The sequence below is a fragment of the Ursus americanus genome, chromosome 13, assembly GCF_024610735.1.
Source record: "Ursus americanus isolate L20-20 chromosome 13, mUrsAme1.1.p, whole genome shotgun sequence".
Lineage (NCBI taxonomy): Eukaryota > Metazoa > Chordata > Mammalia > Carnivora > Ursidae > Ursus > Ursus americanus.
The window spans coordinates 48,620,009-48,640,772 of NC_142139.1; the positions used below are offsets into that span (position 1 = coordinate 48,620,009).

General features: G+C 33.2%; 1 protein-coding gene across 1 annotated transcript in view; it reads right to left on the reverse strand.

The window, feature by feature from the left end:
• The window catches only part of FSTL5 (follistatin like 5), a 698,132-nt gene that overhangs the window by 91,878 nt on the left and 585,490 nt on the right, over positions 1-20,764 (reverse strand). Inside the window, exon 11 of the mRNA XM_045798623.2 lies at positions 8,830-8,856. Within this exon, the coding sequence (XP_045654579.2) occupies positions 8,830-8,856 (27 nt within the window). The remainder of the gene's footprint in view (positions 1-8,829; positions 8,857-20,764) is intronic.

Genomic DNA, 20,764 nt, shown 5'->3' on the forward strand with positions numbered 1-20,764 from the left:
AATTTACAGTCTTAAAAAAATCTGAGTGAATGATTTAAATCATACTTTTAATTTTGTTCACACTACAGATTTGGGTGTATGATATCTCAGAAACTCATCTCACTTACTTTATCAAGCCACATGTAATGGGGTGCAGGATGCTAGAAATTTGACACCTGGAATGCGGTTGGGGTTAACTGATGCCAGCACCTGGGGAGTTCCATATATTCTACCTGTTCTCTTTGTCTCCTCTGCTTCTGCTTTGTTCCAGCGTGACCAGACCTAAGCGTATAGAGTCCTTTTCTTTTCTGATCCTCACCCAATCCCTTGCCCAGCTGTACTAGTTTGTACAATCACATTTATTCAGGCTAACTACAGCATACAGAATTCAATGATAGCATGTGTTCTTTAAAAGATAAGTAAAGATATTCGAATCTTGGTAGTTTGAAAAGCCATACCATTGCTGCTTAAGAGGTTTAAATTCTAAAAATATCGATAAAAAGAAAGAATTTATTTAAATACAAAAAATTCCCCAAGCATCATTTTCATTTTGATCGATAATACCTGCAAGGTTTATTAAGTCAAGCCTGAGGACCACGATAAAGAGTAGGTATTCATAAAAATATTTGTTTATTCAACTTAAACCATATTTACTCTTATTAAATATGTTCCTAGTTAATTAAAAAAAAGTCTTCAATTTTGTCCATTGAGACATATATCCATCTATTCTTACAATTTAGAGGAAAATGTGTTCAAGTATAATTATGACTTTATTAGTGTTTATACATAGTGGTTATAATTTTCTTTTAACACATGAGATTATTTCTATCTAATACGCTTATGCATTTGAAGTGACTCCAGATTGTTTTGACACATATTATTGTTTTATAAATATCTGATAGCACTCATATTTTAAAACATGCAATCTTTATCAGTTAATTACGTATTATAATTCCAGAGAGCGCTACATTATGTTGGAATATTCCTGAACAATAGAAGAAGTGGCAAAAACTAAATTCAAGTCACATCTTTCATAAAATAAATTTAGTAGTTGTCAACTCTTATATATAATTATAGTTGTGCATAAAGGAATATAAGTTCTATGTCCAAAGGGTGAAACTTTTAAAAAGTCAGGTTTTACTCAAAAACAATTGATTCTTATCAGCAAGCTTCCATGTCAACATTAACATAGGACTGACATGTGCTACATGTCAGTGACTATCAATTTAACATTATTGGTTGTTGAAACTTGGGAACAAGACCAGGTTGCAATGTGGTGCCTAGTTTTCAGCTGTGTCAGTTACACACTATGTTTTATGATGATTACAAAGCTCCTAAAATTGTTAATGAACATGACTCTCTCTTCCTTCTGCTGCTGCAAAATTCTGCTGCCCAGTCAGGAATTTGAATGTGTTTGAACCTGACAAATTCTCTAGGTCCAGACTGTTTGCTGTTTCTTGAAATATTTCTGCCTTTGCTCAAATGAATACTTTCATTATGTTATTTACCATAATCTGTACAAAATACAGTCAGTGAGATTCCACTGCATTGTTGCACTGATGAAATTTCTGAGCTATATTTTCCTCTAAAACCCAGCTAATCCATCCAAATCACTTGTTCAAATCTCAAGTCTATTTTCTTACTTTTTATATGAGTTACACATTCAGTGTTTTTACAAAGCATGAACTACTTTCCAGGTTACAGGTTATTGAAGAAATACAGATCTCATTATGCGAGGTTTACTTTGTTTTCGAACTTTATTGTTTTCAGTGGAAATACAGCTTTTCAATATTGATGAATAGTAATGACAACAAAATACCATATATAAATATATTAGCTAAAATAACAATTATAAAATAAGTAACTATTTTTTAATCACTTTGCTATGAATTAAAATTGTAATTATATCCTTAGAGTGAGCCATCTATGAGTTCCTCCTCTCTCTACCCACAAGAGGTATGTTTACCTTTTTCTTTTTTTTTTTTTTTTTGGCTAGGGAGACTTTTTTTAAAAGATTTTATTTATTCATTTGAGAGAGAGAGAGAGAGTGAGAGAAAGCGAGCACGAATAGGGGGAGGGGGAAGGGCAGAGGGAGAAGCAGACTCCCCGCTGAGCAGGGAGCCCAGTGTGGGGGCTGAATGTCAGGACCCGAGGATCATGACCTGGGCCGAAGGCAGATACTTAACTGAGCCACCCAGGCGCCCCTTGGGTAGAGAGATTTTTTAAGTCAAGTTTTCTGAAGGTTTTAGCAGCAGAACTTGTGACCTGAATATATGCTACAGATGTGTTTCTTTTTAAATTTACTGCTATAATATTATACATATATACATTTATTGTGATTATACTGGGCACAGAATAATATAAATTACTTGATAACGAAGATGTTGGAAATTAAAGACACATACAGATTTTCATTTGGAGCATTCATTAGTTTTATTTGTAAAGAAAATAATAACGTATTTGTGTATGTTCACTATAACTGTTAAGTTTCCATTTCTGAACTTTTTGGGGGGCAGATGGGAGAATGTAACAGAGAGATAAACTGCATTCTCTGGGTTCAAACAGCTCAGAGGCCAATCATGGCTCTAGAACTCAGTGTTGTACCATGGCAAAGTGACTCAGTCTATGCCATAATTCCCCCATCTCAAGTTTGGAGATAATAATTATACTTATGTCATACAGGTCTTGTAAGAATCTAGTTTGATGGAGAAAGTAAAACATTTAGCAGAGTGACTGGCACATAGTAAAATTTCAAAAAATGGTACTGTTGCTATTTTTATGACTGACATTATCTCTTCTTTTAAAACATTGATAGAAAAAAAATGGTGAAATGGTATATAACCAGATTTTTTTTTTTAAGATTTTATTTATTTATTTGACAGAGAGACAGCCAGCGAGAGAGGGAGCACAGGCAGGGGGAGTGCGAGAGGAAGATGCAGGCTCCCGGTGGAGGAGCCTGATGTGGGGCTCGATCCCAGGAGCCTGGGATCACACCTTGATCCGAAGGCAGATGCTTAACCCGAAGGCAGACGCTTAATGACTGAGCCACCCAGGCGCCCCAATATATAACCAGATTTTGATTTCTGTTTCCATGTTTTCCTCAAATCTATACTGTGAGACATACTGCTACATCTCAGTTTCCTAGGATATTCTATGCATCTATGAACCTGCTAAAAGATCGACTTCATTTCCTAGTAGGCAATTCTCATAGTCAATCCTTTCAGGGGGTCTGCAAAGTCAAAACTATTTTCATAATAATACTAAGGTGTCATTTGCATTTTTCTCTCTCATTCTCACAAATTAGATTCTTCCAAATGTAGAGTGTACTTTTTGACAGGCTACATGACATATGATGTAATGAGTGATATCACAACAATTCAGTGTAGAAGCAGATACAGGCATCCAGCATCTTCTATTCAGTCAGTCATTAAAAAGATTTGCAAAATGCAAAACAATGTGAGTCTTTTCGTTTTTTTAAAATATAGCTTTAAAACTGTGTTATTTATGGGTACTTATAAATGAATTTATTATGGTTATTTTCAATAAATTCATAAATAAATATCTTTACTGTTTCTCAGTTTTATTTCTCATATGGTAAATATAGGTGGATAGGACTAACCCGCATGAACAAAAGCTTTTGAGTTCTCAATAATTTTGAAGAATGCAAAGGGGTTCTGAGTCCTAAAAAGTTTAATAACCATGTAGGTTTCAGTTACAGTTCTCTCCTCATTCATGCATTGTATTGCAGGATATTACAAGAGTTCCTGGCTTCAGCTAAAAGCTTCACCCTCTCGTCACAGTAAGGATCGGCAATACAGGCAGCCTCTAGTTTCGTTTTTCATCCCCCGGTGAAGACAGACACGTGTACTTTGTCTTTTCCGGGTCGATTGTTAATCTAATGGAGTATAGTGGCTCCAGAAAGTGATCCATAATTTGTTTGTTCCTTGTGAGCTTTCTTTTTGCTTTGTTTTTCTTTCTCTACAGAGAAAGGACGCAAGCAAGAATTACTTGCAGTCTTGTAAGAGGGAAGTATTTCCCAGAGGATTTTCTAATCAATACTGCACCTTTAAATACGTGAAATGGACTGAGAAAAAATGGATGTAATGCACATGCCTGTCTCAATCCTTTAGGAGAGCTGCTCATGAATAACAGCTTATTGTGATAATACGATGATATTATTTCTTATGTATAGCATATGTATTACATCATTTATATCAAGGATAAAATTTGGTTAATTTCTAATTTCTGGATGGCCAACAATAACAAAAGATAGTCAATAATAAAAGATATTTTGTGGTGATGTGTGTCTTCCTCTGCTTTAAATTGCCATTACTTTAGAATTTAAGTTATGGTCAAGAGCAAATTATACGATGCAGTGCTTTGGTAACCAATCAAAGGTAATTCAATAAGTTTTAGTGTTACAAGTCCTTCATTAGCTGATATTACTCTTTTCACTTTTAAGGGATCCTAAACTTATCTCTCTCTTTTTTTTTTTTTTTTGAAATCTAGAAAAAAATCTCTTTTTTTAGCTAAAGAAAAATATAGGCAAGAGTAGATAGACAGTCCATATTGCATTTCTCATCCTGAATAACTTAGCAAGGAAAGATTGTTGGTTCATGAATATTCCCATGTTTTGTTTCTTTGTCTTTGGAGCTAAAAACTTTTTTACACACAAAGTAGCATCATTCCACTGCACCTCAATAAGATCTTTATATTATGTTCAACTAAAATAAAACTTACACTCTCATTCTTGCTAGAAACTGAGTGGTTGTATCAAGCTCTTATTAGCCACTCTTATTCCAGCAAATAGGTGCTATTTCACTGGTTAGAGTGATATCTAAAAACAGTCCTTTTGAGTCAGTATACCATTTCCAGAACTTTTGAAGCTATGCTGAAAAAGCTGAATGCAAATCTGCAAGATTAATTTCACATTTAACGATTAACGTAGAAAAAGTTATAATATAATAGAGTATTTGTGTTATGTAATTGATGTAAGTTGGAATCATATATAAAATTATATAATTATACATGTATCTATGTGTGTGTATATATATATATATGTATATATATATATACACACACACACATTTTGTGTGTATATATATATATATACACATATATCTGCAAATGGGTATCTCTTGTCAGATCACAATTTTGATTTGAAAAACTTTTAATGAAAGAATATAAAGCACTAAAAAGGTTAGGTTGATGTTAGTATTTAAAGTATTAATGATAGGGGACTGGCTAATGAATATACCGAGAACTTGATCACAATTTAATTGGCGTCAGCTACTGACTGTTAGAAAGCATGGTCTTTACCACTCCACAATGCTATGACTTTCTTAGTTTGATGCATTCTGAGGCCTACGCTCTGAAACTCTTTTTCATTTTAAATAATTCATCAATATTACTGTGAGGCAGTAATCTGCTCCTGAGAACCTCAGCATTTTTTTCTCTAAAAATAAATTTATGAGAAGCTTATGGAACTCACAAAGTTGGTATATATATTAGTCTGTATTTCCCAACCTCCCTTGCAATGTGTAATAGTCTGACCAATGAAATGTGAATAATTTCAGGATGAAGAAGTTAAAAGCTGACCTGCTTGCCATATCCTCTTTGCCCCACTTTGGTGACATTATAGGTCACAAAGCTAATCAAATTATGGTGTAACATGTAAGATTTGTTGTAAGGTTTCCCTGCATTTTCTATTTGCATTTTGTATTGGTAGGTGTAAATGAGCTTGACTAATATAGTGATTTACTTCAATCATTTCTATATTTTCACATGAATAGATTCATAAATATTTACAAGGAATATAAGGGACATTCCATTTTTATAAACATAGAAGTTATTTTTTTGGCTTTCAAATCATTAGATGTCATATCCACCCAGTTTTTCCCAAAATAGACTTTATTCAATATTGATCCTATAAATATTCATCAAAATAATTCCATGCTATAACAAATTTAGGAAATGCTATGTTACATAGTGAACCACCTCACATGTCTCTTTGGAGCTTGAATTTAGCATATTTAAAAGTTAAGATTAATTCATCATTAAGTAAAATGGCTTAAAGTCCTTTAATTTAGTGCTTATCCAAATTAAAACATGTATTACTAAATTAGATCATTTATTCCTAAACAGTTGTCCATTAAATAAACATTAAGGCATACTTTATTAGATTCTATTTTATTACAAGATCATAAAAAATATTGCAGAAGGAAACCAAACAATGGATCTTTTAATGTATATTTTCAAATCATATAGTAAAATTAGTTATCAATTAGAATGATTAAGACTTTAACTTACTAGATCAAAATTTTCTTTAGAGAAGATATTCCTATCTTTATATTTCCAGTATTTTCAAAGTGCTTTGCATTTAACAGGCTCTTTAAAATATTTGTCAATAAACGAGTGACATATTTCCTCTCTAAACAATGTCTTTCTGCGTTCCTACAAACCGCAATGATGACTAGTAAAAAAACTGGAAGAAGAACCCAGAGAAGTAGAGGATGCTGTGCTTCAAGCTTAAATATCCATGTGATTCCTAAGATAATACATATTAAATTTAATAAAATCAATTTAGATTACAAAGTTCTAGCTAAGCTAGATTCTGATGCTCATGTTTAAGAAATAATTTTTCAGTTAAACAAAATTTTATGGTTTTAATACTTGCATATAAATACAATGACATTATGAGAGGTTTATGATTTTTAACTCTGTTTCCAATATTTATCGTAGCATGCCTGAAATTGGGATTCCCCAGTTGGTTCTCTCTGGGATAAATTTCTTTTGGGCATAGTAAAGAGGCAAGTATACAAACAGAACACATTACTACGGTGGAAACAAAAATAGATCTCAGAATTATGCAGTTCATATTTGCTATTATTCTATCATTTAAAAATAAAGGTAGAAAATTTTTGGAAGCTTTAGTTAGCTATTATTTTAATTACTTTTTATGAAATAATTGTATACACTGTTAGGATTCGGTGATTCCTCAAGCTGGTCTATTGTCTCTGGCCACCATTACTATTATTACATGCAATCATTTCTAATTGTAATGCCTTGCCAGTAACTGTGACATTGTAAAAAAATAATTTACAGATGCCTATGAATCTAAATCAGGCATATTGTTTTCTCAAGTATATTACGTTAAATCTTGTTTATTCTAAGAAACAACAAAGGACCCTGATGATAATTGTACATGAAATAAAAGATTGAAAAACTTTACCCAAAGACATTTATTATATATGTCTTAAAATTATCTGTAAAATCTACTAAATAACTATTATTTCTCAAGGACATATTCTCTGTTAAACAAAGTTATGAAGAGTAAGCAAATCATTGATGGAGAATAATTATTGAGAGTATACATGTTAAAAAAACTAACAGAAGAAAATTTTAAATAGATAAAAATGGTTTCATATAATGAATATCTGGGTGATTTTAATTAATCTGGAGGTCTTATGTTTTTAAAGGTAGCCTGAAGACTATCATATTACTATTACATGTTAAAATTATAAAATAATAATGTTCATGGTTGTTATCAGTCAAATTATAAGAAAGCATTGTTTTACATACTTTAAGGACATTTACATATCACAATTTTATAACAAGAGTGCCAACTGTATTTCAAGCAATGTGTTTGAAAAATCTGACTCAGAGAGGTAAAATAATATATCCAAATTTTACCAGCAAAAACCCAGCAAAGCCAAATCTGTGCTACCTGATCTCTGGCTATTTAGGTTTTGTTCCTTCCATTACAATGATAACATGAAATCAATTTTTAAATGCCCAGAGATATATTTGTTTGATCTGAAGAAGGAAGAAAGTATAGGAAATTTTGTTTAATAGATCCATTAATGCTAGGTTTAGAAATGACTACATTCATATGTTCAAATGTGAAATATCTAAGTGGAATAAAATGAGAAGGCATAGTCACACCAGACATTGAAGAAACCTATACAAAAGATTCCGGAAGCAACAAATACCAAGAGGAAAAAATGGTTGTGTGCCTCATCATTGAGAACAAAACTGAGATGCTTCAATTCTCAAATCACTTGAAGCTTATGAGACAGGGCCCTCACAGGTGGCAGTGACTCCAGTTCATATGGGAAACTATAATCAGGGAAGAGAAAGTTTGTCTAGGATGGATTAGGAGGCAATATTTTGGTCATTGCTTAGAGTAGTATAATGATGACTTACTACATTTTGCTCCTAAAAATTTAACTAAAGCACATGAGTACCTGGTCAAACACATTCTCCCCAGTCTTTATGAATAAGAAAAATCATAACAATAATAAATGGAAGTGGATACTATTTATAGAATATAGCCTATATTTAAGGGACTGGTAGCAGCCCTACTGAGCATAAACAATGATCCTTATTTTTAAGATAAGAAAACTGGGACATAAAGGGACCTCGGTTAAATAGGGGTGGAGACTAGATTTGATTCTAGATCCTTCAAGATCCTTTAAACCCATTTTCTTGAATAATTTATTACATTCCCTTGATAAGGCAATGGTTTTTATAACTTTTCTTTTTCTAATCTAAATCAGGGTTTATTATGGAGGTTATATTTAAGTTTGCTTTTATTTCTTTGACTTAATTTTAAATACTTAAAACCACTTCAATATATGATAATGTACTTCACTGGTTATGTATCAACAATAAATCAAACTGATAAAGAGTAATAAATATTTCTATTGGTATCAGGTTTACAAAAGAATATCAATTTATAATCAAACAAAATTACTGAGTCAACCTAAAAATAAATAAAGTAATTATTAAAACTGATAGTAATTAAATTAAGCAAAATAATCATGATATAAAAATAATGGAATTTAGTACCTTCTTCTCTCCACAATATGTTAGCTACTGCAGCATGGTAAAGGAAAAAGGAGAGAAAGAAAAATCAGTAAATAGAGCTTCAACTGCATAATAATATAAATAACTATTAAAGAGGTCACAATCTCTAGGATAGAACATGTACAGAAAAGTGGTGGTGGTGAATTCAACAAACTACTTTGAATTAACAAAACAGTAAAATGCCAGTACTAGCTAATAATGCTCTTTTCATTTCTTGAAATTGCCAATTCTTCTTAGGAATAAAGATTTTGTTAATAAACAAAGAACATTTTATGCATCACTGGAAAGAATGGGATATTTAGTTTATGTTATTAAAAAACATCTTTAGAACAAACATTGGTAGGTAAGACTATTTAAGACAGTATAGTTAAAAGTGGCTAACTGAAAAAATTTTTTAAAAAAATTCTCAGTAATCACAATATGTAATATTCCTACATAAAATGCAATATTCCTGAGCAAGAAGAGTTGTTTAATTAAAGGATTTAGAACACAGATGTAGCTTATTTTTAAGTAATACATGTTTTCACTTTTTAAACCAGACAATGAAATATATCTAAATATATCTTGCTTAGTTCAATGCACAATAATGATGCATATTAAATTGTTTCTGAACAAAAGGTATATTAAATATAAGGAGATAAAATCAATAGAGTTAAAATATTAAAAAAGAAATAAAGAAAAAATACCAATTAGAAATATTCTCAGAGAAACATCTGCCTCCATTACTAATTCAAATTTACCCAAATTCTATATGTTTTCATAGCAAAATAATATGTCAAAAGAAAGTGTAACTGAGGTAGAATTTCATCTAAATATTCCCTGAATATTTTAACCATATTAAAGCATAATCACTTTTTTTTTAACTGAACCCTCCCCATGAATGTAGCAGACCCAAGACTGTAGTCCAACGTTCCTAGTTGGAGGCTGAAGGCCCAAGTCATCCAGTTTCAAAACCTGCTAAACATTTTAAAAATAAATTTTTGTAAAGTAACATTCATCCTTTCAGGACATTTTGTGGTGCTGTTCTTGTGTCTACAGTGTTCTTGAAATGAATATGAAAATGATAGGTCCTATTTGCAAGGAGAGGACATAGACCTCAATTATCAGCAGTTAACCTCGGTCTGGAAGTAGATGATCCTGCGTAAAGTTTCATCAGAATGTCAATAGTAGTCACAGTGCCTATGTCATTCACTTCACTTCATTTGATCACATGGGCATTTTATCATCTCACATCATCACAAGAAGAAAGGTGAGTATGATACAATGAGGGTGAGACCATAGTCACATAACTTTTATTACAGTATATTATTATAATTATTTTATTAGTTATTATTGTCAACCTTTTACTTTACCTAATTTATAAATTAAATATTATCATAGTTATGTATGTATAAGGAAAATAACAGCATATATGGAGTGTAGTACTATAAACAGTTTCAGACATCCACTGGGAGTCTTGGAACATATTCCCTGCATGAGGGAGAATACCGTATTCAGAGAAATTTAAGTAATTGAGTATATTTGAAGAGCAAAACTGATAGAAGATGGGGCCAGAGAATTTTTCCATGAGTAGATCAAGAAAGTTTTTTGTACACAATGCAGAGGAGATTAAATTTTCTTCTGTAGGTTCAGGAAAGGCTGAGCCATGATTAGACGTAACGTGTGTGTGTGTGTGTGTGTGTGTGTGTGTGTGTGTGTGTGTGGTTTATAAAAAAAAATGGTAACAGACATATGTTTTCTCATATCTCCATTCATTTGCTCAGTGAGTACTGACTGAGTGCCTAGCATATGTCAGACATTGCATTCAATGATACAATACACAGATTACCCTGGCCCAATCTCTGTTAATAGAGTTTATATTCTAGTTGAGGAAAAATATATACATTATTCACAACACAACAGAGAAAAAATTTTAAATTACACATTTAATGGGTTGTGAAAGAGAGGAACAGTACTGTGAATGTTTTTAGCAGGTGGATTAAACATAGGGAAAAACCGGAGGTGAAGGATGCAAGATGAGTAAGAGTGAACCAAGTGAGGATTGTAAGAATAAGGTTTCTAGAGAGAAGAAAAAGCCTGCACAAAACCTAGAGGTATACATACCAAAGCACTGCTAGTTTAAAGGAGTGAAGGACAGAGATATTTTCAAGATAGGCAATCATTTATGAGAAAATACCAAAAAATACATGGTTTGTGATATTAACATCAAACAAGATAAAATTCAAGGCACTTCATATTGAACTTAATATTATATAAACTAAAAACATAATATTAAAATATGAAGCAAAAACTGTTAGGATTGGAAACAAAATTGATAAATCCACAATTGCATTCTATTTCTTTAACTCACCACTCTCAGTATTTGAAAAATTAAGAGAAAAAACACGAAGTTTCAATAATATAATTAGTAAGAATGAATAAGTATTTTCATAGTGAATGTTGTGCTCTACAAACAGAATGTTGAACGCTACAAATAAAAGTGTTTTTTTCAGATTTTCTGGAAAATTTTCAAGAGTGTATCCAAAGTAAACTAGAAAATGAAAAGTCTCTATTTTGTAGGTATATTTCAATCAGCATAAATAGTTTAGACATTTGCAGACAATGATAAAACAAATATAAAAATCTGTGAGACCTGTTTAAACACACAAAATTCTTCCATAAATTAAATTTAAAAAAAAAATCAAATATGGGGGCACTTGGGTGGTGCAGGCGGTTAATGTCCGACTCTTGGTTTGGGCTCTGATCTTGGGGTTGTGAGATGGAGCCCCACATTGGGCTCTGCCCTCACGGCAGAATCTGCTTGTGATTCTCTCCCTGTCCCTCTGCTCCTCCCCAGTGGTCTCTCGCTCTTTAAAATAAATAAATAAAACTCTTTTAAATAAATATATAAATAATAAAATATGATTACAATTCATATAAGACAACAAAAATGAGTATTCAATATGTGGACCCAAAAAGTTTTGGCCAAGAGATAATACATAGACTTAATTGATGCATTATTGATGCAATTGATGCAAAATAGAAAGAGGGAAAAAGAGGAAGGCAGAAGTGGAAGCAGAACCAGGAGGAAGAAAAAAGGGAAAGAAATGGGGAGACAAGGAAGATAAAAGGAATGACTATAGCTATGATTTTAAATTAATGTAGTTTTTTTTTTGTAGTTTCAATTTTTATTTAAATTACAGTTAGTTAACATATGGCGTAATATTAGTTTCAGGAGTAGAATTTAGTGACTCATCACTTTAATGTAGAACTTTTGCTAATAAATTTGATAATCTGGATTTCACTAAAAAAATCCAAGGAAATATAAATATCCAAACTGAAATGAAGAAAAAAATTGAATAAAAATAACCATGGTACTGATTGAAACATTTTTTAATTTAAACTTGGTTAATTAACATATAGTGTATTATTAGTTTCAGAGGTAGAGTTCTTATATAATACCCAATGTTCATTATACCACATGCCATCCTTAATGTCCATCTCCAGTTACCCTATCCATCTCCAGTTACCCTATCCCCCTACCCCCAGCAAACCTCAGTTTGTTTCCTATGATTAAGAGTCTCTTATGGTTTGTTTCTCTCTGTGATTTTGTCTTGTTTTATTTCTTCCTCCCTTGTCCTATGATCCTGTTTTGTCTCTTAAATTCCACATATGAGTGAGATCATATGATAATTGTCTTTCTCTGATTGACTTATTTCTCTAGCATAATACCGTCTAGTTCCATCCATGTCATTGCGAATGGCAAGATTTCTTTTTTTGATGGCTGAGTAGTATTCCATTATACACACACACACACACACACACACACACACACCACACTCCACACTCCATCAAGGTGGACTAAAACTGTATGTATGTGTATGCGTGCACATGCTCACGAGCTTACCAAAAATTAACATATAAATATATATTGTATATATGTTACACACAATATATGATAGTTTGATTATAACATATTATTTTTGCAAATATTTGAAGAAAATTTTCTTTAGTTTGGTTATTAGTGATATTATTTTTGCAAATATTTAAAGAAAAAAAATTTTATGCTTTTAACCCATTATTTTTATTGGGATATTATATATATATATATATATATGGTTTTATTTATTTGAGAGAGAGAGAAAGAGAGAAAAGAGTATGAGCGGGGGTAGGGGCAGAGGCAGAAGCAGACTCTCCGCTGAGCAGGGAGTCTGATGCAGGGGCTTATCGCAGGACCTTGGGATCATGACCTGAGCCGAAGCCAGATGCTTAACCAATTGAGCCACCCAGGTCTATTTTTTTTTTGTATTTTAACAGCTACTTACATATTGGAATGGCTTTGTTTTACCATACTGATTTATCTTTCACATAATAAAACAGTTAGCTATAGTAAATGCAGGCATAATCATGCCACTTATTTGCTTAAAAACATAATGCATATTCATGTGTGTGTGTGTGTGTATGTGTATACTCTCAAAGTCCTTACCACTACATACGGTCTTCTATGACATGCCTGTATCATATTAAACTCACATTCCAAACATCAAGACATTTTGAATTTCTTCATCTTTACCCATATTTGAAATCTGACAGTAATACCTGTAATAATTCTCCTTTAAACCAGCTTAATTTTTTTTTTTTAATCCTGTAGAACCAAGATTCTGGGCTAAATAAGTTGCTTTTTGTTTTGTTTTATTTTGTTTTTCTGTACCTAGAGGATCCTATGAAACACAATGGAGCCCTTAATGTAGCATAAATGAAATTTCTGTTCTGAAATCTTTTATTTATAATTGGACAACAAACCCCTCAAAATTAAGACATCCGGTAATTTAATACTTATTCATAACTTAATTAAAATGTAAAATTCTTTCTGAAGATAACATATGCCTTATAATGAAAATGTGCTTCAATGAAACAGATGTCTGGACACGAGTAACAGAATTTTCTATGAATGCCTTTTTTAATAAAGTGCCTTATTTTATATACTAGGGACTTGCAATTACATTCAAAATGATGGATCTCATGTTAAATATGCTATCTGTATGTGGAAATATAAAAGTAACAGCAATAAGATGATTAACTACACAGCAGCCTGGTATAGTACTGAACAGCTATTTTACTTGGCCACTCACATGGAAACTGGTTGGCTTTGCAATTAAATAAGTTTTTGCTTGTCCTTATCTTTGAAAGTGTAAGGTTTTCACTAGTGGAAAACATTTTTTTATAAACTGCATTTATGTAAAGATAACATTTTAGTTAGATGTCTTATTGACTGCTTCTCCTTTTGGATTTAAGAAATTGACTTAACTTCAGAAGGCAAATGGAAAAGGGCAATGTTAAAAGAAAATGTATATAAAAATTTAATGTATCTAAAAAATGTATGGTTAGTATTATGGTAGCTGAAATTTCTCTGAATGTGCATATGGAAAATGAAATGAGACATTTAACATATACTATTTTTAGGATGGAAAGCTATGTAAGATATGTCAAGTACATTGCCTGCCATGTGCCAAATTCAAAGCCACTTTCAAGTAAAATCGTCATTTGTTGGGCACTGACTGAAGATGATTCTTCCCTCTGTCTATACAGATTCCCAGCCTAGTGTCCACCATTAGCTGATGAGGCCAGAGCGCCCAGCTTACATTAGGGAATACGACTCAGAAATTGACCAGAAATCTGTGGTCTTAATTCCTATAAACTGATGAAATGGGATAATCAGATTCTTCTCAGGGGTAATTTGAGTCAAGAAATCATGTTAAGAACCAGAGAGCACAAAGAACCAGAATTGTAAGAATGCACAGCAAATGGCAGCATGACATAGAGTCAGGTCCCCTGATGATTTATGACAACGAAGAGAACTCAAAAGTGTGAAAGGGACTCTTCCGTGGAGGGAGAGAGTCAGAGGTTGTCTATGAAAGATCAGTTTCTGGGTTCTGAATGTGGATACATCCTTGACTGCTTCACATTGCCAATTTAACAACCACATCACTTTAAAAATAACCTATACTTAACCCAGTAGAGAACCTACTTCTGGCCACCAAATAGTCTGAGTGAAACCAAGACAATGTGACCCATGTCAAAAGATTAAAGCCACAATGCAAAACAAACAAAAACCATATCCATCTTTCCAGGGCACCTGGCTGGCTCAGAAGTAAGTGGGGGTCATGAGTTTGAGCCCCACACTGGCTGTAGTGATTACATAAATAAATAAATAAACAAACATAAAAAAATAATATCCATCTTTCCTTCCAATGCCAAGTCAAGTAAGCCTATATTGCAGTAGTTATCACATGATGCATAAAACATTATCTCAGACTTAGCACCTTTAAACAACAAAAAACATTTATGGTATTTGTGGTGGTGGCTTGGCTGAGAGAGTTCTGATTTCAAGTATCTCATGAGGCTCTATTTTTCTGAGGGCTTAACTTGGACTGGAAGATCCACTTCCGAGGTGGCTCACTTAAATGGCTGGCAATGTGGTGCTGGCCGTTGGCAGAAAGGCCCAGTTCTTTACTTATGGGACACTCCCCAAGGTTGCTTACATGTTCTCACACACTGACAGTTGGCTTCCCCCAGAATGAGTGATCCATGATAGTAAGGCAGAAGCCATAATGCCCTTTTTCACCTGGCTTCAGAAGTCATATACCTTCACCTCCACCCTACTCTATGCGTGATAGAGAACTGATCTATTTCAATGTGGGAAATAATACAAGGGTGTGTATCACAGAAAGGAGGATTATTAGGACCATCTTGCACACCACAGAATGTTAGTGTAACAGACTGCTTACTAAGCAAACATAACTTCAAGAAGATATTTCTAGCTAACATTCTCCCAGCCACACTGCCAACACCTGAGCTTTTCTTAATAGAAATTCTAAGCCCACCACTGTCAGAAAGTGACTTGATTTTAATAATTCTTCATGCAAATGATTGCCATTTTTACATGATAAACAATAAACAATGACATCATTAAACAACTGTAGTGATTAGCTGCAGATACACGGGAAAATCTCTGCCTTCTAACATGTACCCTACCATTTTAAGTAGATGGCAAACAAAGTTACTTCCTCTTTTGCTTTAACTTCCTCAGCTAGAAAATATACCAAATGGTTGATTAGAGAATTACAAAATAAAGTGATTATTAAATATTTTAAATAGAATGTGGCACATAATTAATTGCTCAGTAGATCTTGGCTATGTAGTTATATATACATATGTCCTAAGTAAAACTCAAGATAATCATACCAATAGAAATTAAATTAATAGAAATGTTGCCAAAACAAAACATTGCATAAAAGTATATCCTAACCTATCATTAGGGCTATCAGAGGATTCTCCTTATTATCATTTGAGAGAACAAAGTAATTAGAGAAATAGAAGACTACTTGGATATTAATTAACATTATGTGTAAGGAAACAATGAAAAATGGCAGACTTTAAAGCTGTTGCAGTGCCTCCTAATTTTTATAAAAGAGTATTATTTCTAATACTTTTTTTAAAAGATTTTATTTATTTATTTGACAGAGATAGAGACAGCCAGCGAGAGAGGGAACACAAGCAGGGGGAGTGGGAGAGGAAGAAGCAGGCTCATAGCAGAGGAGCCTGATGTGGGGCTCGATCCCATAACGCCAGGATCACGCCCTGAGCTGAAGGCAGACGCTCAACCGCTGTGCCACCCAGGCGCCCCCTAATACTTTTTAAAGATTTATTTATTTGTTTTGTAGAGAGGGAGGAAGAGGGACAGAGAGTGAAGTCTAGAGTCGAGGGAGGGGCAGAGGGAGAGAATCTTCAAGCAGAATCCCCACTGAGCACCAAGCTAGATCTCAAAACCGATGAGATTGCGACCTGAGTCAAAACCAAGTGTCAGACACTTAACCGACTGAGCCACCCAGGCACCCTCTAATAATTTTTATTACTTTTCTTATATTCTGAATTTCTCAGTACTTAATATTTAAATATCTACTTAATATATTTATGTTACATCTGATGTTAACACGTAAATAGAATTATATTTAAATATAGAGTAAAATAAGAGATATGAAACCTTGGAAAGAAATTAACTACTTTAAAACATTATTTATTATTAAGATAGAGGTTGTTAGGCAAATATTTCATGAGGGAAATTACAAATTATAATTACAAACCTCAAGTACATTAAATATCTTGATAGTTAAGAATTCTGGATAAATGGATAGTTTATAATTCAGTTAAAATTGCTCATCTTTAAAGATATTATAAAAGAGATTAGTTGCACTGCAATAAAAGGCATCTGACACCCAAATGAATACCCACTGCAGTCCGCTATAAACTTAGCATCTGAAATTTCTAGCAGTCACAAGATAAAAAGAAAAAAAAAATTTGGACTTTACACTGAGAAAGTGTTCATGTAGAAAATGACATAATGTCTCATAAAACAAGCTGATTATAAGTTAACAGAGGTTAACTTCTTCTTAGAACAGATTTCTAAAGAAATTGCATGAAATATACAGACAAATTAGATAGTATAAGGTTTTTATGAGAATTCCATGTGCTAAAAATGTTAAACTGCTTAGAACAGTGACAGGTGCATACTCACACACATTCATGTATGCACACACACACACACACATGTTTATATGCATATGGACACATATTTTTGGAAAACAAAAACACGTTTTTCTTAAACATATATTCAAAGGTAAGAACTTGATATTGTGACTCAAATATGAAGCAACTTGTAGCAATAATTAGCCTATATATCTTGTTTTTTAATTAAGAGAAATAAAATAATGTTTGTGTGTACACAGGGTTGAGGAACACGTGTTTAACATAGTCCTGGAAACATTCTTTGTCAAATATCAAATATTAAAAGCCTTAGCAGGCCAGTGACAAGTTCTAAAATGAATTCACATTTGTCTCTTACAATTGCTTAAACTATTTACATCGTATTGATTAAAGTGAATTTCCTATTGCTTTTGATTTGCTTTTGGACACAATAAGCACCAGACTTGGCACTCTATTACAAAAATGTAAAATGTGATATTCTCAATCTGCTACAGTCCTATTTTATAACAATAAGGTCACACGTAGCCTGGATGGCTCAATTGGTTAAGCGTCTGCTTTTGGCTCCGGTCATGATCCCAGGGTCCTGTGATCCAGCCCCACATCTGGCTCTCTGCTCAGCAGGGAGCTTGCTTCTCCCTCTCCTTCTGCGCCCCACCCCTGCCCCCACTCATGCTCTCTCTCTCTCTTTCTCTCTCTCTCCTTCTCTCTCCCTCTCTCAAAAATAAATAAATAAAATCTTAAAAAGAATTAATCCACATGTAGTGGGATTAAAGGGATGACTAATTCTAGAACTGAATTCATTTTCCCCAAAGTATTTTAAGTATATCTTAGCTCTTCAACAATTTCATGATAGAGAACCCAGATATCTGTGTTATGCAGTAAGCATTTTGTTGTAAAAATATTAATTGGAAAATTAGAAACCAATATTAAGTTTTATAAAAGAATTTCAGTTTAATCATGGAAGCGCTTGTGATCTTGTTAGAAAGTATCCTGACGGTTCCAAGATGAGTTCTCACTGGACGGACACTCATGTCCACTTTGTTGACTGAGTCATCCTGTCAAAAAGGATTGGTTTGCACTGGCCAATTCAACTTCAGACCGAGGTCTCTCTAAGTGGTTTTTCTCCTGGATATTTTTCCTTCTCTTTGAATTAATAGTGAATGTAGTACCTCCTCAAAAAAATTAGCCTCTTTATTTTGCTTGCATTAGTGGAAAAGAAATGGCAGTTTTTGCCTGAAATGACGTCATAAACTCTAGATTTTGTTCTCAGCTCTTCATGGTATCGTCACTCACTAGTCTATGTTTTCCTAAAATTCTCAATAGACACACTTCTAATTATTGAAATTTACTTACATGTTTTTAACCTATCATTCAGATAAACTAAGTGAAACATGGTGTTTTTAGTATGGTAAACTAAGGATCAGTTCAATTGTTTAAAGAGGAAAATATAATGAAACCAGAAAAATGTCTCCAGTCATCCACAGTTTTTCTTCCCCTAAATTAACTAACGTGCTTCTTACGTTGTTCCATTAAGACTCCTGATTGTAATCTCACCTGATTTTAAATCTTTAATCTTCCAGAACCCTAATATCTTCTCTATGGAGATATTATCATTACTGTTTTAAATGCCTGCAAAGAAGCTTGAGAACCTCAATTCTTTCTCATCACGTGAGAAGGGGGAAATTAAAGCATGAAGACTGAGTAAAGGAAGCAAAAATGTGCCCCACCACTACAAATAAAGATTAGGCATTTGTAATTACCGCCCATATTATTCTAACACATACTGTCTTCTCTTTTGAAACATCACTGCTACCTCGGGGAGCAGGATCACCGCTTAACAACTGTTCCAATGGAGAAGCAAATGCTGGAGAATCGAAAAAGGAATAAAGTGGTCTGTTGGCCTCTAGTCCTGTCTTTCCTCTCTCCTCTTCTTTCACATCTCCACCCCTACGCCATAAAGATTCTGTGTTAATAAGAGCGAACCACGCCAGCTGCCGTCTTCCTTCCATTGTCAACACTGAAGAAGGGCAGAACAAACAGACAGCAGTGATACTCCAGCAGCTGCAATTACTGGCACGGAGCAAAGGGATTGGGGTCAAAGATGCTCAGCAGAGACGAGACAGGGAGAGCAAAAAAAAAAAAAAAAACAAAAAAACTAGGCCAAGTAGCAGCAGTGCAGCCGCCCGTGGCTGTGGTAAGAATGAACGTTGACGCCGAAACGTGAAAGCATTTTCAGCTGAAGCCTCCTGATACCACAGTGACTCTGCACGCGTGTAACCTTTAATTATTGCTCCCTCTTGAAAATAAAATGTGGTGAGGCATGACTTGGAGAATACTATATGAGAACACTTTCATATATTTAAAAAAAATTTTTTTTACTAACATCCCCTATGAAACTTACCTTTCTTCCCATACTCTCCAAGAAGCAGCAGCAAGGATAATTATCCGATTTGAATGAAACTCTGAAATCTTATGTTCTAGGGGCATTTTTTTTTTTCAAATTTGAGGATAAAAGGTTTGGATGGGATTCAAAATAGAATTTAGCTTCACAGAGAAGTGATAGAATATATAAGATACAAGAATAAATAAATAGTTGCCACACCTGTTAATAAAAATGTTAAGCACTTTCTAAATATATCTGAACTTCAGAGTATTTTGCTACTAAATATAAATCGAAGATATCTAGTTTGGAATTCTCTCTTGAGTGGGCCAAATCTAGCTTATGCTACTACCACTTTTACCCATTTTTTAAAATCCATTTTCATAATTTTTATCCATTGTTCAATGTATTTAAGAAAAATTTAAAGCTAATAATCACTGACCCAGAATAATAACAATAATGGTAATCAGAACAAATACTTATTGAGCCCTCATTATGTGCTAGACAGTATGAGAAGTATTTTACAGCATTGGATCCATTAGAATGTTATTTCTATGAATGTCTCCAATTGAGTTAATTTCTATAATAGCTTAATCTAAAAAAGCAAAATAAAGCAAGCATGTATTAAAAATATAAGAGGTTAGTCAAGTAGTCTGGGATAAAATAATAATATTCCAAAAATAAATCAAAGAACAGAACAACCACTTTTTAAAGTATCACATAAAGTGTTTTCATATTAGCCTCTGTAGCCAGAGTTGTTTATCTGGCCAATATCCTACCAACCGTATTTATATCAGTGTGAAGTAGAAATTGCTCAGGGGACCACAAAAGTATTAAGTTGACAGTAGATTATCTTCTATCTATTATCATAATAGAATCTTTCCAGTGTCAGTTTTGCTGTAATTTAATGGTTACAGATTAATAGGCATAAGCAGCCTAAGGCGTAATTTTAGTCCTTGACTATTTTAATATGATTATTTATTATGAAAAATAATACTTTATGAATGCACTGGT